This window comes from Lissotriton vulgaris, chromosome 3_1, assembly GCF_964263255.1.
Source record: "Lissotriton vulgaris chromosome 3_1, aLisVul1.2, whole genome shotgun sequence".
NCBI classification, from domain to species: Eukaryota; Metazoa; Chordata; class Amphibia; order Caudata; family Salamandridae; genus Lissotriton; species Lissotriton vulgaris.
The window spans coordinates 1,511,431,008-1,511,454,409 of NC_141689.1; the positions used below are offsets into that span (position 1 = coordinate 1,511,431,008).

The window sequence follows — 23,402 nt, forward strand, 5'->3', positions numbered from 1 at the left end:
CCCAAAATCAGCAAAACATAGGGTCTGGGCCTCTCTCTGATGTCACGTGAGTGACCCGGCCCAAGAGGGAACCGATGTCAGAGAGGCCCTACAACATGAAACATGCAGTTAGATACCTCACACAGCGCTGGTCCGGCCACCTATTACACCTTCTGAGCATTACTACCAGCTAGCACCTGATCGCGCGGTGCGAGACACAGGCTGGTAAATTTAACATGTTTCAGCTGCAGATGGGAGTCCGATTGCGGTGGTTATGCCTCTCCATTGCCATTGGCGGCAGCGATACAGACTCTGCCAAGGCCACCCAGGAGGCTGCAGGCACTGGCAAGATCAGGGCACGAACCACTGTGGGCCACTGGAATAGGAGTTACCGCCCGGTGGCCCCAGCCCGCCTCAAGTGTTTTTAAGGATTGACAGTGAGTTCCCCCACTCACAGGTAGCCATAGCCACGCCGCGATCACTGAGACAGAAGCCATATCACACACTGTGCAAATAGTGGGACACCTTCCAGTACCCAGATGCCCGTGTTATCTTTCTTATTAGCATACCAGCTTGAATACACACCTCCCACCCAGCATCCAATGAGCACCAGACAACTGGCAAATGCCTGAAGAAAAAGTCAACACATAAATAAAAGGTATTGTCATTTACAATACCAGTAGCTCAAACTCGTCGTAAATGTGTGACCTATTGCACTGCAAATTCTTGTTTTATAATGTTTTTCCCATCCTGCTGGAGTCTTGCTGGAGTCAATGTGGCCCCTGTACTCCTGTGGGCCAGAAAATGTTTCAGAATTTGGCCCCAGGGGGGTCTCTCTGATATAAAATACTGTATATAATATCTGTTTTAATATTCAGAAATTTGCACACGTACAAGAAATAATACTTTTAGAATGTCAGAGTTTTCTTTATGTGAAAGAAAGAGAAGGCTGATATCTTGGAATAGCTGTGATGATGGGGCATGGAGGGCCTGGAACAATGTAGCCATGCATCACCCCGAAGTTAATAAAATGCTCACTGCCCACATCCACGTGCATTTGGAGTTTCTATGATTGCATAATATTGCTTGCTATTTCCATTCCTTATAAATGAGGCGTGGTATATAAAGGGCTATACAAAAACACATTATTGTTCCTGCTATTATAATTAGCACACCAGAAGAGGTTGGGCATCACTGAGAATTGTGGGACAGGTGACAATGAGACCGAAGCCAGGGCGGAGGCAGGCCGATTAGGGAATAAGTGCCAAAAAGAGAACCAAGGGTGGAGGGTGAAGGTGGGATGAAGAGGAACTGCGCCGTTGTCGGTAGTAGCTGAGCTCTGGTGGCATGGTGCCACCCCTCCCACAGTATGCCTCACAGCAGCTGGCAGGCCATAGATATCCACCAACACCAGCTCCTTGTGATCGGACCAGTGACACTGTAACTCCTCTCTTGGCCTTCACTTCATGCACCACCCACCGCCCTAGCCAACCACAGGCTGGGATTTCTCATCCCTGCTTTGGCGACAGCTGTTGTTTCAAAGGAGGTGACAACGGAGAGAAACCGCAGCTATACCGAATGTGCATGAGCAACATTTCAGCGCCGGTGCACGGCCAGAAATCAAGGGACCCAGAAAGACGTAACCACACCGACGTATAAAAGCAGCAGAGCAACAGCCGGGCAAAATGATAGCTGCCTCGAAAGAAAACCAAAGTGTGAACGCACTTCTAGATGACATAGCCTCATTCCATAACCATGGTTAATGTCTCTCAGCGGATTAAAACAAGCATAAGCCTCTGTGTATCCAAATTGCAAATCTGCCTTAAGACCCTTAATGTGGCGCCGTGGGTGTTGAAAAGCACAGTATTTTCAACAAAAGTTTGGAGGGATATTTGGCGCTGCACACACGTGCAGTCTGGTTTCTGGCGCACATAGCCATGGCTGCAGCGCACAGAGACCCTAAACTGCCGCACACAGAGGAAAAAAATTAGAGGGAACATTGGTCAGTGCTCCTACTGGGGGGGGGGGGGGGGGGGGGGGGGGGAAGACAGTAGGGCACAGCACTCTTAGGATCACTCCTTCGCTTAGGTACTACTTTAGAGTCCAGGAGAAAATCCTCAACCCAGAGAAGGCCAACACTGAGGCCACAACACCCCTAGCCGTACCTACAGAAGCAAATAGGGAAAAAATGGCGAAGAAGCAGAATGAAGGAGCATTGGGCCTAACAACCAGCAATAGATACCAAGCCCTCTCTACCCAAGATACAGAAACGGGGGTGAAATTACCATGAGGGAACTGGTGCAAGACCTCCATGGGCAAGTCCAAACAATCCCTGCACTCCCTACATCACCACCTCCTACTCCGTCCACAACTGCTGGCGGCACGGAGATCCCTAACAGCTTTAACGCTGCGGAGATTCGAGGAGCTGATGAAGGAGATGAGATCTAAATTTGCAATCTCGTAAAGAAACCAGTCCAAAATACAGGAGACCTGTGAGGTACTGGACCAGAAAATAAACACTCATTGACAGAGTAACCCACGTGGAAGGCGAAATAGAAGTGCTGCACAAGAAAACAGAGGCAAATCACAAGGAAATACCCAGATTGAGGAAATCATGCCAGGAGAGACAACATAAAAATCCTGAATATACCGGAGGGAGCTGAGGGAGAAGGTATAAAGGGATTCGTAATCCAGCTACTAGAGGAAAAAAATCTCCTGGACCAAATCAGTCAAACTTGGCGAAGACATCCAAAAGGGTACATTGAGACCCCTTCAGGAAAGGAAAGCACAGGAAAAACCCGAGGAAAGTCCTGATAAACTTCATGACATTCATTGAAAGAGCGTGTTTTAAGCGAAGGCCTAAAGGCGGTGTCTTACACTTAAGATGACTGGTCCTGCAAAATTAGGTCAGACATATCCAAAACGACCCAAGATAGACAATGGGAGTTGGGCTAACACATGCCGCAGCTAAGGGCACTTAGGGCAAATGTTCAGATGCGCTTTCCTGCTTCACTGAAAATGATGTGGAACAATAAAATGCTTAACATATGAGATCCAAAGGAAGCAGAAAGACTAATAGAACAAATCAAATCGCAACAGGAAGATCACTCCCGAACAAAATGAAATGCATACTTCCACGTACCGGAAAGTAGCCTCGAAACCAGTGGGAAATAAGAAAACTCGTTTGGAACAGAAGGGCAAGGAGCTCAAAAGGGCAGATTAATGCCCAGAAGAAAGAAGACAAGGGAGGCTTCTCCAGGGTGAGGGGCGGGGGGGGGAAGCGCAAATGTTTACCAAATAAATTTTAAAAAAAAGAAGAAAAATAAAGCACATGGTGGAGAGTAAAATGGGGGGAAAAAAAGTCCTAAAAGCAAAACAAGATGAGTACAATGGCCCAGACGCAAGAGAGGGTGACCCGATTTGAGATGTTGACAGCGGGTAAGAACAGAAAAAGAAAAAGAGCTCAAAATCCTAACGTGGAACACAAATGGTGTGAGAATTAAAAAACGGAGAATGAAGATACTGGAATATCTATAAAGAAACTGTGACGGTGAACTAATTATACTTCAGGAATCACATCTAACAAATGAAGAATGGGAGCAGATATGTAAAACCCAAGGATGGATAGACCACTGTATTTGTACAAATCAAATTTGTAATATAAAGGGAGTTGCGGTCATCTTTAAAAAATCCCTGAAGGCGGTGATCGAGAAAACAGAAATAGACAGAAAGGGGAGATGGGTCATTGCGAGTGCGAATGCAAAAATCTACAATAACTCATATACTGTGGTGGAATACTATGGCCCAAATCTCGACGACCACGAGCCGCTTCAAAAGCTATATTCCAATCTCCTAGCAACTAACACTCCAATCATAATGGGCGGTGACTAACATTATCCTACACCCCAAAGAAGATCGGTATCCAGCAAAAAATCTCCCTAATGTACCTAAAATGAGAGAATGGGTTGGACTTTTAATGAAGGACCTAGGAATCGTAGATGCGTGGACGGAGAAAGGAAATAAGAATCACAGATTCACCTATAAAAACAAAAGGCTAGGACATGCATCCAGAATAGACTTTTTTCTTATTAGTAGGAGCCTAGTGGAACAAACAAAAAGAGACTTACACATCCCAGCTCACATCTCTGACCACTCAGTGGTACAACTTAGCCCGATGTCAAGAACTTTAAACACCCGCAGAGTTGGACAGTTAACAAGAGTGTTTGTTTAGACCAGACATGCATCGAGAAACTGAAAGACGAAACACATTTTTTTTAAATTAAATAATAGTGGAACTACAAAACAAGTAGCCTGGGACGCGTATAAAGCTTTTATTAGGGGGAAGATTCTAAGTTTGGCAGCCTACAAGAATAAGGAGAAGTAACAAGTTATTGAGCTGATTGAGAAGGACCTGCTGGCTCTGGACACAGACCTTAAGAATGCTAAGAATGCAGATTTGAGCGAGGTAAGTTCCAAAATAGAGAATAATATAGTAAATAAGAAAGCAGAGTTGAATGACTATTTAGAAAAGATGGGAGCCAGCAGACTTTCACAATATGAATACGGAGAAGGTTGCGGGAAGATCTTGGCTTGGAAAGCAAAAACCGAAAGACCCAGAAACATGATTATAAAGATACAAAGAGAGGGTCTACAAGGAGTTTCTTCTGAAAGTAGCGAAATCAGGCAAGATTTTAAACTTTTTTTGATAAGCTTTACATGGAAGAATCAATTGGCTCTAGTGATCAGATACAGAATTTTCTGGATAATATCACGACCCCTGCGGCATCCTTGGAACAGAAATTAGGGCTTAAAGAAATATCTAAAGAGGAAGTTAGAGATGCTATAAAGAGGAAAAAAAAAAAAAGAGGTAAAGCCGCAGGCCCCGACGCCTTACCTAACGAAATCTATCTACAGCATCAGGAAAGCATATTAGCACCTCATACTGAACTACTAAACTGCAGATTCTTAGGAAACCAGGCACTCCCATACTCCTGGAATGATGCAATTGTGAGCATCATCCTAAAACCAGGGAAAGATCCAACCAAATGTGAGTCATACAGACCCATCTCCCTCTTAAACTCAGATTATAAAATATACACACAGATACTGGCAAAAAGGTTAGGGGCAGTGGCAGGGTCCCTAATCCACCCACACCAAAAGGGTTTCATCAAAGGTGGGCAAATCCACGAATTGTCACACGAGCTAATTAGTACAATTAATATTGCAACCAATTACTCGTTACCTCTATCAGTAATAACCTTTGACGCAGAAAAAGTTTGACAGAGCTAGCTGGCCCTTTCGGAGCGCCACTCTAGCTAAATTCAAGCTGGGAGACAAATTTGAAAATGCAATAATTAACATCTACAAAAACCTTGTCGCGAATATATTAGTAAATGACGGCCTTACAGACACCATACAAATAAAAAGAGGTACAAGGCAAGGGTGTAATGTACCCTGTCCCCCCCCCTATTCAGACCCTCCAGGATATCGCGATTTGCCGCGAAATCGGCACTTTTGTAAAAATGCCGCGATTTTTACAAAAGTGCCCGCGAAATCGACACTTTTGTAGAAATCGCAGCATTTTTACAAAAGCCGCTATATCCTGGGGGTCTAATGGATGTAATCCTGTTCACGGGAATAACTCCGAGGTTCCACTAGGGGGAGCTGCAGTCTCGCTGCATTTCTGGAGTCTAGCTGCCTTACTCTGCGCCTTGCATGGAGCTGAAATGCAAAGCGCCAACCGGTTTCAAAAATAGTGACTAAAGAACAACTCTTATGTCGGCCCACGAAGCTGCAAACATGCAGCAAAATGCTCAAGCCCTGTCTTTGATAACAAGCCCCTCTTTGCTATAGCGACACCCTCTGTGCCTCTGTGTATTCTCTTTGGCACTCTAGAGGTGTTCTATTCACATTACTGCCATAAACCTCCTTTCTGCTTACACCCTTAGCTCCAGGGCACAACCTATAATCAGAGTCGGCTGCAATTGAAACAAAGGATGTGGGCATTTATTTCCGCGATCACAGGGGAAAGGGTGTATCATATGAAAAAATAGCATTCCTAGTCACTGAAAAAAACACATCGATTTTAGATTTTTAAGGTATAAGCAATCTGGCAACATAAATATGCTAAAACTGTGTTGACACGACGCAGTGTCTTCACCACAAATCCTGAGAAACGCTAGAATGGCACTTAAACCTGTTTCCTGTGCTTGCTTGGGAAAATACGGGGGCTACGGTAGTATGAAACTGTTTTTCCCTTCTGCCTTTGGTTCCTAATCAACCTTGTCTCAGATTTTTTTTTAACTTGATGATTCTATCTTCAGATGACTTACAAGAGCCACCAATAAATATAAAGAGGAACATCTTGAGAAAAGACGGTAGAACAGAAAATGCACATTTATTTGAAGCAATTGCATCACATAAGGGCGATAGTATTCTTGTAGGCTAAGTCTTGTTTTATACGAGGATGCCTTTTTACCAAACATTCACAGTGGCTGTGTTACTTCATAAAACTGTCTTTCACTTTCAGAGTTTAAAGCCTCAGTAATGTTTTGGTGAAATTAATGATATTTGTCCTACTCAAGCATTACGCATCTGTTACGTGACGAGGGAAGGGGTTTATCATCGTTCTTCGTTATAGAAGGTGAGGCCGTATGTCAACCTACAGTAAATGACATTTGCATGGAGTAAGGAATACGATGCAAGCCTGTACATAAATCTGCACACTTGTCTGCAATATCTATTACTGCAATAAATAACATATTTGCATATATGAGTTGGGAAGTAGAGTCCAGTGATAGCAGATGCTGCCACGGGTGCTAAAGGCGTGCTACCCTCAACCACCCTCAATTGACATCCACAAAGTTACCTTACGCACCCAAAGCTACCTCTGTAGGTATCACCACCTCTCCAAGCAGGACAGACTTGCATCCTGAAGATGCAATGATGAAACGCTCTAATCAGCACACCCATGTACTGGATCCAGTGTTATGATCTCTGTCTTGTTACAGTGGTGCTGGAAGCTGGAGTTCCTTGAGCACACTTTGCAAGTAAAAGCTTGCAAAATGTGATCTCATAAAATGTGGGAAAAACTGCCAACAGTTGAAGAAGAAACACTAATTTCTGCATTAAACACCCCTTTCAAAGGTAAAAGGTATTCATATGGTAACTTTGCATAGCGGATTTATGAAACTAAACATTTTTAGTAATTCCAGGAGCTGGATACGAAGCTGTTTCTCCGTTGTCTAGTAGGGTCCTTATGTCATCGGTGGCGGCGATGAGGGCAGTTTCAGTGTTGTGGTTGCTGCGGAACCCAGACTGGGAAGGGTCAGTTGTTTGTTGACGATCATCTCGATGACCTTCACCGGGAACGGGAGCAGGGAGATGGGCCGAAGTTCTTGAGGTCCTTGGGGTCCGCCTTGGGTTTCTGGAGTAAGGCGTTGATCTCGGCGTGCTTCCAGCTCTCCAGGAAGGTTGCTGTCTTGAAGGAGATGTTGATGACTTTCCGGAGATGGGGTGCGATGGCTGTGCTGGCTTTCTTGAAGATGTGGTGTGGGCATGGGTCTGACGGAGATCCTGAGTGGATGGTGTTCATGATCGTGATGGTGCCGTCGTCGTTTATGTTGGTCCAGGAGAGTATGCGGTTGGGGCTAGTGGTGGTCGTGGGGGCAGAGGTCTCAGTGTTTGTTGGGGCGGTCGTGACGTTGAAGCTTTTGTGGATGTCTGCGATCTTGCGGGCAGTCTTTGGCTTTTCGAGGGAAACAAAGTGTCTACATTGTAAATAAATCAAATATACATAGCTTCATGTTGTTAAATAACTAAAAAACTAAGATATCTGTGTTTGTTGTAGGAAAAATGGCCAAATAAAATGCAGCAAAATTGCAGCTAAATTTCCATATTTGTGCCACTAAATTTCCATTTTTGTGCCGCTAAATTTGCTAATCCATGCCGCTATATCCTGGGGGGTCTGCCTATTATTTAACTTTTATATTGAACCGCTAGCTTGCCTGCTGAGAGGAAGAGGGGATCGCGGCTTTTAAGCACCAAGGTTGGGAGAAAAAAGTTGCTCTATATGCGGACGACCTGATGCTTTTCCCTAGCAACCTAACCAGCTCGTTTCCCAAAATAGAGGAAGTTATAGGTCAGTTTGGATCTGTTTCAGGCTACCTGGTAAACCAACCCAAATCGGAAATTCTTGAGTGGAATATTTCCTCCGGAAAGCCCCTACTGAAAGAAAGGATAAAGTACCTAGGAATAGAGTACACAAAGGATCCACAAAGATATAAGGAAATTATTAAACACTTGGTCAGGCTTACAATTATCCTTTTTAGGGAAATCTATTTTGATTAAAATGACTATAGTGCCAAAGTGTACGTACCTATTTAACTCCATCCCGATGAGTTTCAAGACGGAGCAAATTAAAAAGGATGCAGGGGGAACAGTCTAGCTTCATCTGGGCTGCCAAAGGGGTCAGAATCGGATGGAAAAAGTTAAGAAGAAACAAAGCGTAGGGGGAATTGCCAGCCGAGACCTACTGGAGTACTGTAGATCCTTCCAGTTTAAGAACACAAGGAAATTACTAGCAAAATGGGAAAGCTGGCCTGAACACCTGAAAGCCCTCATAGGCCAGTAAGGAGACCACTACCTCTACAAATTCGGCCATCCCAAATTCTTTAAAAAGATTACATTAAAGACATTAAAATCAGCAGCAATAACTTGGTATGAAATAAGGAGAATCCTAAAAATACCATATTACAGCAAATATGCGCCAATCTGGGAATCACCAGGCACCCCAGACTGCCTAAAAGACGTCCTATCGACTCGACTAAGAGAGTGGAATGTAAACTGCTGGGGACAGCTGATAAAGAATAACCAGCTCGTACAATGGGAAATCCTATACGAAGAGGGTTAATATCCAGATTTAAATATTACCAACTTAACAGCTGGATAAAAGCTTTAAAAGAAAACCTACAAGGGGATGAGGCTATTGAGCAAAAACTTTTGAACCCAGAGTTTTTTCAAAAAGAAATATACTGGTACTGGGCTCTTATAAAAGCAGGTGAAGCGGAGTACAAAGACCAGCAAGACATCTGGGAGAAGGATATGCCCGGGCTAGAGTGATCACACTTATGGCAAACCTCGAATGCAATCATGGGCCGAGTGGTAAAGGCCGCCCCATTGAAGAAAAACCATCTGTTCATGATCCACAGATCCTACTGGTCCCCTAAAAGATTGTCAAAAACGACCAACAGTGAAGTAAAAAAGTGTCCCAAGTGTGGAGAAGAAAGGGCAGATGATCTACATATGTTCCAGAGATGTATAATATTAAAGGACTACTGGGACCAGATTGGCAAAACTCTCTCTGAAGTGATAGAACACAGAGGTAAGCACAGAACTGGTTATTTTTGGCATTCTAGGGTCTACATACTCTGTGTCACTGTCTAATGACACACCGATTTGCTAAACTTGATACTAAGGGCGTATAACTTAGAGATGCAAGGGAGGATCTCGAAGAAAAACAAGTACTGGAACATCTAGGAAAGATACAACCAGTTTAACACCAGGAGGTCCAATGATTAAGGCAAAAGATACAACAATGTCAAGTTGGCTCTTGATAAGAGTAGTCATAATGACTAGCTCCCCCCACCCCCACAAATCGTGTACCTGAGGTTGAACAAAAGGGGGCCCCAAAGGATAAGGTTAGACAATCTTCTCACCCAGGGCAATTTCCGGACTACCCACAGCAAAGCCCTGAATGGATATTGGGGCCTCCGACTCCACCATACCCCTAGGAAATTTGCTTGATGAGGATTAAAAAAAGTTTTTTTTTAATTTTAAAATCCTAAAGGATAATTACAAAAGTTTAACAATCCAAGGCACAGAAAACAAAACTTCTAAAGACATGGGCAACCATGTTTACACTTTAGAGAGGATCTGCAATAACCTATTAAGCTACAGTAAAGAAGCATCAAAGAACCAGTCAAAATCATACCTATGAAATGTCACAGCTGAGGCACACAATGTAAATTTACTACCCAGTACTAGTCTTCAATCAACTCACAAGCTGCAATGTATTTGTAGTAAAGTTCCCTTCCTTTTATTTGGAATGTTCTGATTCGCGTGGTGAACTTTAAAGATCCCGAAAATAGACAGCTGGGATTTTTTGGGTGGCAGGGGTGCTTGTAGAGATCAAGGGCCTTATTTAGATCTCGGCGAATTGAATACTATGTCACAAAAGTTGCGGATATCCTGTCTGCCCTATTACGATCTCCATAGTATATAATGGGTTCACAATACGGAAGACGGGTTACAAGTCACGTTTGTGAGGGAGTATTCTCCCCTCTCCAAGATCTAAATCAGTCTTCAAGTGTCTAGCAGTACATGTATCATTTCGGAACCATGGGCGTGATTCAACGGAGGCCTCTTCAATGTCAATAAAAGTTTTTAGTGTAAAGTTAATTTCCCTTTTAGACTCAGCCAAATCTGGATGGGCGAAAAAATGTGTTTAGTCACAAACCAGTCTCAATCTGCAATTCAAAGAACACCCAAATAGTTTCTCCAGGCGTCTCTTTCAGCTTGCATGGTGCAATATGAAAAGCAAGGGCCAGGAAGACCAAATAAATGAATGGAGTTTTGTTTTTGCTTACCAAGGATTACAAACAAAAATCACCAGCCCCAGTCTCAAATACTAAATCTTACTATAACATTACATGTTTAGGGATGGTTGCCCTGAACATGATGTGTACCTCATGAATGTACACACAATAGTGCTTTGTAAATGTATTATGGGGAGTATTAGTTAGCAGTCACAGCGGGGTCTTCTAGAATATTTACCACAGTCGGTGTGTTTTGGTTATGTCTTTCCTTCTAAGGGATAATGGGCTTTAATGGCACCAATCTATGATTAATTTCCACTTGTAGCACAAGTTCTACACTGGCAATACTGAAGAATTTCTATATGAAATATTGGTTTTGATGTAGAACCAAGCGCAAAAGAAAACATCTATCCACAAAAGGCAGACTGGAGTCAGAAAGAACTACATGAACAGGGCAAATTGCTTCTGTTCCCCCAGATTCAAGAAAAAAACGGAACAAAAAGGAACGTGTCTGTAGGTAGGAGAAGTTTGCCTGGAAAATGCTCGACCTTTCCTTATACAGAGAATTAAGTTCCGTGAAGTCAGACCTCCCACAGAGGTTTAATTTTCCACACCAGCCTCTTCCTGTGACTTGTGTGAGCCTCTCCCGCACTCCCTCCTGCCCTCTGCACCGTTTGGTGCCAGAGAGCAGAGCTTTCACATTAATTCCTGTCCGAGGTGCTGTGTTGCTGGTGATTGTCAGCTCACAGACTGTTACTTGTCAGAGTCTTCAGCAGAGGCAGAGCAAAGACTGAGGGGTATTTTTATAACAAGCACTTTTTTTTGCCTGCCACAAGAATACTGCAAATTTTGACGATTTGGTCCGCACTTTTTTGTTTATTCCCTTCAGTAACTTGCAAACCCAGGCAGCAAAATCCTGGAGTGCGGGATGGCGTATTGGAAGTGATATATGCTTTGTAGAAAAGGTTATGAAAAGAATAGGTATCAACAAATAAACCTAAAATACACATATTAGCCTGTGGTTAACTAGAAAACCTAGCTAAAACTAAATGCTCCAAAATGACGCTTCCATTTATTACAAGAAAACTAAACAAACTGCTTCATCTGGATTTAAACCAAGTACATCATAATCCACACTTCAAAAGCAAAGAGGACCAAACATACCCCAAAAAATAAGCTTTCTTTGTTTCACAGAAGTCGCTGACCCCCACATGTGGAAGCATCTCTTTCTGCAAGACTTCCTTAGCATACTTGATTCTCTTCTCTTTTGTGACACCAGGCTTCGCACCTCTTGAGCCTATGAAGTTCAGGGCCACATTCTGTTCCTGAATAACAAATGCCTCATCCAGAGAAGGCTTTACCTGAAAGAGAGAGAAGTTCACTTGCTGTATTAGATTACCTGCATTATAAAACGTATCGGTCAGATGTGAATGAAGGTCACAGGCCTTAAGGCTAGAAAAAATAAATTCAGCTTTTAATCCTTCCATGGATCATAAAAAACAATCCAAATATATTTCCTGCAGGGGAACAAGGCATACTGTAAAGCTTTCCAATTTCATTCAAGTGCAATCATACAAATATTAGCAGTGTGGGAAGTCTGGTTGAGTATGGCTATACATTACATTTCAATCATCTGGCTTCACCCCAGTTTATTTTGCAGTCACTTAAAAATGTTCTGAAGAGAAGAAGCTAATGACAATCTTATTTGGAACACTTGTTGCAAAACAACGTAAACCAAAGTCTTGCTTCCAACCATTATAATGCAAGTACCAAAAATAAGTAATATTAGCTCCACTGCATGAAAAGTAAAACACAGTACAGCTATGTCCACACTGCATGGTAAAAGCAACAAAGAAAATGGGCCATAGGAACCTATGATGTACAGAGAAAAGAAATGAGCTAGGTCGACAGATTGAAGAAGTACACATGCCAGGCTTTTTTGCCCAGAATACAAAGAGGAGTTCTCCCTCCAAATTGTCCGCTCCACTCAAAGAACCAACAATGTAAATTAAGAAAACGTTGCAAATTCTTTAGATTTGTAACCGTTCCTCCTTTGCTTTTCTAAACAAATCTTCACACGCTTCTGTAACATGCAGCAATATATACTGCATCACTTCCCACTGGGTTAAGTCCACACTTATTTTCAAAAGTGAGCAATGCCATCTTTCTCAACTAGGGACCTTTCAACGTAATGTACTTAAAGTCCTCCTGCTACCCCAAACATTTCTGTTTTAAAATGCAACATGACTCAGCCCGTGAAATTTTTACTCTCCCTTCATTGTAGAAAGAAGTACATATTTCATGAAGGGAGGGGTAGAAATTCGGACTAAAATCTGTAGGTGAATGATGTTTGCCCTTAACAGTGTTCCATTCTTCACAAAGATAACAAAAGATAGGTTGGCTGTACGATCTCCCAAGAAAGTATTAGCTTCACAGGATATGCATTGTACCCAAAATCACAGAAGGACCACACATTAAAAATTACAATCATGTTGGGAGCAGACGTTCAGGTCCCCAGTTCTAGGTCCATTTCTCCCGCACCCAAAGACGGAACCATAAGCTTGACTAAAAAGGCATTCAAAGTTCACCCGCTTTTGCAGAAGCTCAAAAACTGGCACCCTAAACAGACTGCCACAAAACAAAGACTGCATTTCAAACAAAATGTGGCTGTATGAAACAAACAACTTCTATTTACACTTCTATCAAACTGTGTGTGTGTGTGGGGGTGGGGGGGGGGGGGGGCGGGAAGGATGCATTTTATGGCACACAATTTTGGAAACTATTGAGAATACTTAATAACCTCTCCCCCCCCCCCCCTACAGCCCCCCAACCCCAAGTCACACAAGAGACGTTCATTGAGTAAGTATATTTAGTCCTTAGACATCAGCTGATCACTACTTTTAATCAATTACTCGTATGTTCTAATATCATACACAGACTGGAATTGTAAATGTAATGTAAATGTATGTAAATGTATTTGCATTTATATAGCGCACTACTTACCCGTAGGGTCCCAAGGCGCTTCGACCGCTGCGAAACCCTTCCTGGCTTCCCTGAGTGATGGTCCCTTAATGGGTATCTCCAGGGTGAGACCAGGCATCCCCGGCGGTCTGGTGGGGCCGTTAGTGAAGATGAGGCAAGCTAATGCCCAGAGTTGCCGAGTGTGATCGCTGATCAGAGTGGGCACCGAGGCGAGAGAATTATCGAGTCCGCTGACCCTGGTCCAGAAACCTGCTGCGCCGGGAATCGAACCCTGGTCCCGGGCCGTCCTCTGCTCTCGGGTCTGCCGCCTCTAACCAGTTCATGCCCAATTATAATTATCCTTATCATGCTGCAGAGGTATCCAACACCATCATGCCAAGGACCCACAATTATGTTAAGAAGGCCCATAAAAAGGAATGGCTGGGCGACAGAATGCATTGGCTGGAAGCAATAATTTAGGATGCCATGGGTAGAAACGGATGCACCACATAAGGGCTCGATGCATGCATGTGTGTTTAGGGTCTGCAGCAGCACAGAAACCCAATCTCCTCCACAGGAGGTTGTATACTCATTGTAAGAAAGTCACTGACCTGCAAAAAACATAGGTAATCAGAAAGCTGTGTGGAGTTAGTATTGGGGTGCCAATACGGTTGATGAAGGGAAAAGAAAAAGCACCAATAGCTGGGGGAAAAATATGCGAAGAGCGGTTTAAGAGATGTGAGCAATAACAGCCATAAGTCCCCTAAAAGCCTTTAGTGCCCACCACCCAAGCCTAAATAGTGCTTGTATGAATGTGAAGCTATTTGTAGTAGAGCAAAAAGAACCCTACTTCACAGGTCTGTTTAACTGCACTGATGTATTAGTATGCCCAAGTGTAAAGGTGTTCCTGTCACTATAATCTTCTCACACTCCTCCAACAGCAGAGAGAGCTAGAACACATCTTCACTAACTTGGGGGTTTGACTGCTACAATGAGTCTTAAATTAGCCTGGAATTAATAGCAGAAGTCGTCATCTTAAAAGAAGTACAAATATTGGTGGAAGCTAAGCCCAAAGCCCAAATACTCAATTGGTGAACAAATTTAAAAAGCATTCATAGCACCTTCCAGGAGTTTCAGGATATAGGTCTTCTGTACAGGAAACATACAACAGCGTACACCAAAAATTAGAAATCAGTTGGAGAGTAGCTGAGTCCAACGGGGACAGGGCCTTTAGCCACAACAGATAGCAAAGTTTTGACTTCTGAAGGGAACCCTGCTCACTGCAGCAAAAAAATTAAAATACAAAATGCTTCGAGCGGCCAGCATGAAAGAACCACATACTACAGGAGGTACAACACACGTCCAGCTACAGTATGCTTCAAGACCAAAGTCAGAATGAAAATATAGAAAGACCAATTTCTGCTCACAGGCTGGGCAAAGGCATTTTGTCAAGGAGGTCTACAGAAGTCCCACGTAAGCTGCACACACTCACTAGCAACATTCTTCACAAGCATTAAAAAAATAGAACCAGCTCTCAGCCAGCCTGAAACCAGTGGCAAGCATTTTTCAATGAAATCACTACCACAAGACTGAAAAGATATGCTGTGTAATCCTCCGTGTACATTCAGTACAAGAAGCAATATATTTTGGACATTTCCAGAATTGCAGCATATTTTGGGCTACATAAAAAGGTTGTTAAATACCAAAAACCTAGATCAACAGCTAGGCGAGCGAACCTTAAGATACAATTTAAATGGATTGAAATCATCACAATTTTCTCTCAAATTTCCCCATTCACGAAGTAAGCAAGAAAAAGTCAAACAATTCCATTTAATTAGAGTTACCTATTGGTCAGCCCTAGACTCTAGTTTCATTGTAACGGTTTACAGAAGAAACATTTGCAATAGTTTCCGGGGAAAAATGAGGAGGTCAAAGATGAATAAAAATGTTCATATAGAGGACTGAACTCAAACATATTGTGGGGTGTGAAATAGTGGTTAGCACAACTATAGAGAGAAGAGAAATGTTTTTACTGTTTGAAACAAGACACGGATGCGTTCCTTGCTGTCCTTTGCTATGACCCGAACTTCTGTAAGGGTGTGTGCAATCTATAACAAGCATTTGCAATGCAATAGGTCTCGCATTTGCAACAGTTTAACCTATTGGCATAGTAAATGATAATGCCTTTTATTTATGTTTTAAAAACTAACACGTAAATAAAAGGCATTGTCATTTACAATACCATTTATAATACCAATAGCTCCAAAACTCGCAGTTGCGAGACCTATTGCATTGCAAATGCTTGTTCTTTTCAGTTAAGCACTCCTTTAGAGTGCCTGTTTTTTTTCCAGCTGTCTCACACGTGCACTTCTCTGCTCCTACACTCCATGTTACTCTGTCATCCGTGTGCTATTCCTCGCCCCCATGTTGTTCTTGCCCTTGTGTTCTTCCCCAGTTACTTTCTCACAATTGAGCTTCTTCCTCGCCCATTCCACGTTGCTTTAACTGTTGATTCCCTCAACCATGCCCTCCTTTCTCGTCTGTTGCTTCTCCTCTGTTACGATCAGTAATGATCCACAAGTCCTGTCCAGGGTGGAAGAAGACCTTTACTCCAATTAGGCACTGTTGGACCTGCGATGGGCAAGCCCAGCACAAAGGGGGTAGCTTGGCTCAAGTGTCAAGGCAAGTGAAGGCTATCGTGTTAAGCAGGCTTCGACCCAATAATATCTCCTTGAACAACCACCAGAAAGAAGGACACCACACCACTGTTGTAGAAAAATACGATTCCTTTATGTAAAAATTCTCTGTTGTGAATGGGGATCAATTAGGAAAGCACAATTACATTTCTTTTGGGTCACAATTTGCTGGGTTTCGATTTTGGAATAGATTCAATAAATAAGCTTAGGAGTACAGTTCATCAATAAATAGATTAAATATCAGGAATAAATATTGTCAATAAATAGAATAAATATCGGGAATAAATATCTTCAATAAATAGCATAAATATCACGGTCTGTGTAGCAGAGTAAATACTGGTTCAGTTCAAGAACATCTACAGATTCATTCTGGTATCGCTGCCACCAATTAAATACTTCAGGAACACTACATTTGCAAATACATTTCAGGTTGGAAAGATTACTCTTACAGTACATGACGATTTCACCATTAGTGTACACAGGCTTCTCTGGGCTTAACAGGGAGTGCTGGGACTCTTTAAGGATCACACAGGGGTTATGCGCGTATATCTAAAAGGCAAGGAAAGACAGTGAACACTTCATTTACACTCGGCTGCCACCGGGTTGAGATCTCTGTTTGCCGGTGGGGGTCTAAGCGCGCCTAGGGGTTTCTATTCCCGCTAGCACTCAGGCGGCACCAGTTCCAAGTCTTTAGACTGCCGAACGGGGCGGCCGAAGAGGTCACACAATCTTCGCACAAAAACAAAAAATCGGCCACAGTCTCTTGGGGGTGACGAGGCACTCGCTGGGCAGGCGCTGTAGGCGCGAGGTCACCGCACACACAGCTGACTGGAACACCAGTCAGGATCCACCCACGCCAGTGACTCTTGCTTGCTCTACTGCCACACTACCAGCCGCCTCAGGGGTCAACAGGGCAGGTGTCAATCGGGTGTCAAGTCTGGAATCTCCTTCTTCACCTAGATCTGGAACATCATTATCCTATCTAGTCTTTTGGTCATCTAAAATGGCCGCCAGGGACTGGACCTTATATAGCCAGTGCCCTGAGGTGCCCTGAAGGGCTGGCTCGTGCCAGTAGGTTCTAGAACCTTCTTTGGGTTAGGCCAATGACATGGCACTACTGGGGTTCTAGAGCAGCCATTTTGTGTACCTGAGGGAAATAAAGTAATTCCTGTCAGGAATGCGCACCAAGTAAAAGGGCGCCAAAACCTTGAAAGGTCAGGGTTCATGGAGGCTCCACAGGGAGTCACTCTCATGAGAAAAATGGATGGCCACCATTTTGAGGTCATTCATACAGGTTGCCAATTCCAGTCTATAATGTCACAGGTTTCGCCAGGTGTCTTGTGAATAGGTGCCAAAAACCTTGTGAACAACTGGGCGTCAAGGAACATCTAGCCCCATTGAAACAGCACACAAAAAGGTCCTGGTAGACAAAGAAAAGCAACAAATTTTGGGAGGTACAGGGGAACAAAAGAAATCATAGTGGTGAGGGGACTCTCAGAAGCAGACGGGTCTAACAGGCACCAACCACAGAAAGCAGCCTCCCTCTACCCCTTAGAACCTTTACACGTGGTCATTCCAAGATGACCTACGATAGTTGGAATCATTACCCTTCAAACATTCCAAGCCCATTACAACATCCTCCCCATCCCTTACTCTCTCCTGGTTGCCTGCTAACTTGTGTGCTTATTCCCCATCCGCTCCATGTTGTTTTCTCGTCTTTTGCTTCTCCTCCCCCCACCTCCACCTTCTGTGTTGCTTCCACCCCCCAGTTCCCCAGCTGCTTGTGTTGCTTCTGCTCCCCTATTCTTTCTCCACCTGCTTTAAAAAAAGAAAATTGCTTTAATTTGTTCTTTATCAGTTAAGTTACTGATCCAACTCTAATGGGTAACTTGGCACAGGCAGACACTCCAAAGTATTTTCTTTATTCTTTAAACATGCTGCACAACATTCTGGATGATGTGCAGCATGGCTAAAAAAGATTGGCAAAACCAATAGCTCCTTGCGAGACCTATTGGTTTGCCGATGATTGTATTTTCAGTGGGATTTGATCTGTATGAGCAAGAAACAATTGGCACATGCAGTTAATTTGTAATTTAGCGGAAAGCGTTGTGTCCACTGAATCGCATAATTGCAGTGATTCTGTTTCTACTTCATAATGCTAAGGCCAAGAAGCACAGATGAGCTTTACAATTAAGTAACAATGTACTCTGAAGTGTCAGCTGTTGGACTCGGCCGAACTGTCAACAAAACGATTTTGGCTTACTGCATGCATTGTCCTTATTTCTATGCAATGCATATTTTTACACACTGCTCTCTGTGACAATCCATCTTCCTGAAATAAATAGCGTTAAAAAATATAAATAAAAGAGAGTGGAAAATAAAAAGGAAAACCATGAGAGGGAGATTAATGGTTCTTTTTGCATATGCTGCCCCCTCCCCACCCCATCCACCCCGGAGCATTACATATCTTAAAGCAGCTAGCACCAGGCGCAAAAAGGCCGTACACGCTCACCTGGTACCACATCATAGGATAGAAGGGGTCAAACCATGGAATGTGAGCTCTACAGTGCCACCAAGGCCAGTAAAGGATTCCTGCATTTCTGCAGACCCTTTCACAATTAGCCTGGATAAGCTCAAAGCAGAGAAATGCTAAGTTTGATAAATCTGTTTCTCAGTTACCAATTTACATGAACGATAATTCTTGTGGCCAATTAGTAAATGCCACTCACTCCACAGTCACAGCTGAATATATCTTTTGAACTTGTATCTGATGCAGGAAAGCCAGCCTGTTATTTGTGCAAGGTGATGCCCTTGTCAGAGGGGGATCTGATGTCATGGCCAGCCCACACCAGCACAAAATAGGACAGATAAGTATAAATCACGGGCCCAGGGCTTGTGGACTCTGTCAACACCCATTGTCACTGAAACAAAGAGTCACAATTAGCTTCTTATCGATTTGAGGAGTCTGTGTTTGCAGTTGTCGAGAGTCAGCAAACAGTGAAATAATGCAGTGTCATAAACGTGCAGAGGCACACACTGCCCTTGCTGGTAGGAGGCTCCCTTGTTGAGACATTCTGAGATGTTCTAGCTTCATGAAGACATATCTGGAAGACAAAGGTTGTGTTTTGGTTTGCAACACATTTAAGCATTACTAATCTCCCTGCAGTGGAACAAGCCGGCTACTTGGAGCCGACGGGGGGACACCGATTATTCACGTTTCACAGCAGGAGCCGCAGGCAGCCTGCACCGCATTATTAACATGAAAAGCAAGCGCGGCTCCGACTGCCGGCGCGCTCATTACTGGCGATGCGCGTGAAAATCTCCTGTCCTCCGCGCGTGTAGACAAGGAAGGAGGGGGAGAGAGGGAGCGAGCTGAGCCCTACGCACGTGAACATCTCCTGTTCATGCGCGCGTCCACATTGCCAGTCCGTCTCTTGCGTGTGCCTGTCTCGCATGAGAGGCAACTCCGTAACAATACTTCTCGCTGGCGGCAGCGCTTCACGCTGCGTTCATCAGGCTCGACCTAAAAATGGCTTATGGCAAAGGCAAAATGAGAGTATCCTAAAGTAGAGCCATACCAAGGTAGTGTTCTGATTTACTAGCGGAAAGGCACTAATGGTTATGGTCCTTACATTGTACATTTAAGCCCTTAAAGAATTGTGGTTTATGTCACTATTGATACTGTTCGATGGAACTAGTGTCGAGAGATTAAGCAACGTTACTATATAACACACTAAAACTCATATGTGTTTGCAGCACTGAAGGGAAGGACATTGAGTTGAGGGAGTGATTGAAGTTAACATGCACAATCATAGCTGTGTAGGCAGGACTTAAAAAAGGCTAGAAATGATGCAGTACTGGAGTGGAAAAAATAAAGTATCATTGAAAGAACTGTGAAATTGAAATCTGTAATAAGGCTCCATTAAGAAAACCATAAAACTGAGAGCTAGGACTAAGGGAATGTCAAAGTTCTGAAACAACTTATAAAATGCTAACCATATGCAACGAAACCAAAGTGGAAAACAAAACTCTTCAATTACCATTTCCATCATCTCTGGGTCCTCAAAGTCGTAAATAATGTGCTCCAGAATGTCACGGTCAGAGACAAAGCCCAGAGCGCGAAAGACTATGATGATAGGCACTTCTTGCTTGATATATGGCAGAGTTGCAACAATACGCTGACCAATCGCACTCTTCTTTGCACCCTGGGTTGGAAAAATAATAGGTGACAATAAGATGATGGCTGTTCTCCAAAACGGGTGCTTCAACACACCTATTAACCACAGTAGAATACAGTGTCAACATGAATATGAAAAGTTTGAAAATAGGAGCAGATGCACACTAAATTCTGGCATGTGGAATTTTAGAAAACCCATTCATCCTCACTACTCCCCTGGACCATCATTGCGTATCACCACATTTTGAAGTATTTATGAAGTTGGTGCCCATTAAATAATCCTCAAACTATTCATTCTGGACAGAAAGACAGGCATTTAGTATGAGGAGCCAATGAACTAATGCGCACCTGTCCACCTCTCGCCAACATGCTGACCCAGATAGTACTTGTTGGTCTGGAGGAATTCTCCAGACAGGATCGGCACTCTCCCACATAAGCATACTTTGAATCCTTCTTTGCAAACACATACACTGTGTTAGTTGCCATTTTCTCCTGGGCAATCAGAACCTATAAAGATAAAATGATCAAAATGCAATTTAATGATAAGGTCACTAGTTTCGCAATGCAGATGTTTACAGCTGGAGATGTAAGCGCTAATACAGTTATGAACTTGAAGCAGTAATTCTCCATCTTAAGATGGAAAGAAGCAAAGTGTCACTTTTTTGCGTTATTTCCCACCATATTAGCGCTACCACTAAATTGTGAACATGTCGTAGTTGTCCATGTATTTCTGCTCACTTTTTCACACATCGCACTATTAAGTTACTGTTAATGTACTGATCACTTCTGAAAGGCTCTAAGAAATCTTGCTTTTCAGATAGTGTTTCACTGTGGATCAGTTACAATTTCAGTCTTCCTTCCCACTATAAAAAAATTTGAGGCCACACACATGGCGCAATTCCATGGAATAATGTGTATCTAATATGTGCCCTTTATGCCAATGTTTTAGTGCACACAACCTGCTGGTTGCCTAAATTGAAATGGCATACTATCCTGATGGGCAAAAAGAAAGCAAGGAAATTGTATTGAAACCAGAAGAGCATATAAGAAAGCAGGAGAGGATGTTGAAGGTATAAAGCAAAACAAGAAAAATAAATAAAGAATAGCGGAATAACTGCAGTCACTCTCTTTTTGCCATTCTGCCTACTGCAGGTCATGATCTATCTGCTACCAAATTACAGAAAAACAATGGGACCAATGACAGTTCAGCTATTTTGATATACAAATCCAAGAAGAAAGCAGAAGATCTATGCTGACTCCACTTCTCAAGTCAAGGGGTAAGAACACCAATTACAAGTGGTGGTGGATATTGGTTTAACACCAAGAGAACGGCATGGACACGTTGTTACAAGTTTTTGTAAATAAGCACACTTTGCAACATGGGGGGGGGTGTATAACAGTAGCTCTGGATTAGTTTTTCTAAATCCCCAATTCAAATCAATGTGTCAGCTGGTACTCTACCTTTTCAGAGCCGTTAATTATGAAATAGCCTCCAGGGTCCAGAGGACACTCATTCAATTCACAGAGATCACGATCAGTCAGACCGTTCAGCAGACAGTATGTGGAGCGAAGCATGATAGGAATCTTTCCTATGAATGTCTTCTGATGCTGGGTCTGCAGCTGCTCCTCGCCTTCTTTCACCACAGTTTTGGTAATGTCCACATATAGGGGAGCAGAATACCTACAAGGAGAAGCGTCAATGGGTACATACACAAACAGCACAAGTAAAACAGATTTAAACCACACAGGAGGATAGGAAGATCAAGCTGTGAGCAGTCGATAACTCTTATCCCATGGTGCAGTCACGTACCCTCAAGACCTGCCTTAAAACCAATTCTAAGAAATGTTGTATGTTTGCCATCAAACATGCCTACATCACCCTCAACACTTCTGCTATCACAGGGCAGTGTTTGAACTTGTGGGGTGTTACTGGGAATAGATTGCCAACTTTACACATTAAAATTGAGTGCATCCTAAATGAGAAATATACTACAAATACACAAACGCATTGAAAATTCCAAAAGATGTGGCAAAATAAAAGCAGCAATAAGGAGTAGGACACATTTTGTGCCGACGTTGTTACTTATCTACTTTACAGGTGCATCACTTTTTGGAAAAAAAAGGTATAAAAAAGGGCACAAAAGAAACATGGAAAATTTGAGTCTAGTGAAAAAAGGGGCCACTATACGACATACTTAAAACACTAATATGAGTGTTTGTATTTAAATAAAAAATAAAAAACTCAATGTGAAAGACGCTAAGACTCAAGATGCAGTCCACAACTAGTTACAGAAAAACAGAAACTGAAAAATAAACGTATCAATTTTGTCCCATTCGTCCAGTTAGAAGACAAAAGCTCATATTGCCCATCGACTAGTTTCAGCATGCCCATTGATCCATTCTGCATATATCAATCAATGAATTTGAAGAACATTGTGGATTAACATACGCTAAGCAATATGTGTAACATTACGTTGACAGCAACGATTAACTTTAAAAAGATTGATGAGAGAATAGTCAACAAATATATTCAATCGCAATTGTACGCTAACCAATCTCCCAGGCTGAAATGCATTTGAACATAGGAGGTTATCCGACAGGGTTTTCCTTACGTCAAGTTGCGCAGCCTTGCTTCATTTGGCATCATAGGTGAAGGGGCGCCATCTCTTTCCCAGTGGGTTGGCTTCGAGAGATAAATCTGTTCAAACTTCAACAGGAATCTCGGCTTAAAAGAGAAAACTGGGTTTAAAATTCTGCCCAGGCAAGACTAAAGAAAAATGCATAAAAGGCAGAAGAACGCAGATCTTCGTCTTAATACAACTGAACAGCACAAAAAAGAAACTGGCCATGGCTCTAGCATACATTCCAAAAATGAACACAACCTCAACATCGACTAGATGTCCAAATAAGAAGCCAACAATTTTTTTTACAATACGTTTATGTCTACGTTAAACATTTACAATGCAGAACTGCAGCAAGTATAACACATGCTTT

At 42.8% G+C, this 23,402-nt stretch overlaps 1 protein-coding gene across 1 annotated transcript in view; it reads right to left on the reverse strand.

The window, feature by feature from the left end:
- The window catches only part of POLR2B (RNA polymerase II subunit B), a 131,586-nt gene that overhangs the window by 87,395 nt on the left and 20,789 nt on the right, over positions 1-23,402 (reverse strand). The window contains exons 4-8 of the mRNA XM_086961974.1: positions 23,021-23,133; positions 21,870-22,089; positions 20,757-20,915; positions 20,272-20,436; positions 11,739-11,935 (exon numbers count right to left, since the gene is read on the reverse strand). Of these exons, the coding sequence (XP_086818100.1) occupies positions 11,739-11,935; positions 20,272-20,436; positions 20,757-20,915; positions 21,870-22,089; positions 23,021-23,133 (854 nt within the window). The remainder of the gene's footprint in view (positions 1-11,738; positions 11,936-20,271; positions 20,437-20,756; positions 20,916-21,869; positions 22,090-23,020; positions 23,134-23,402) is intronic.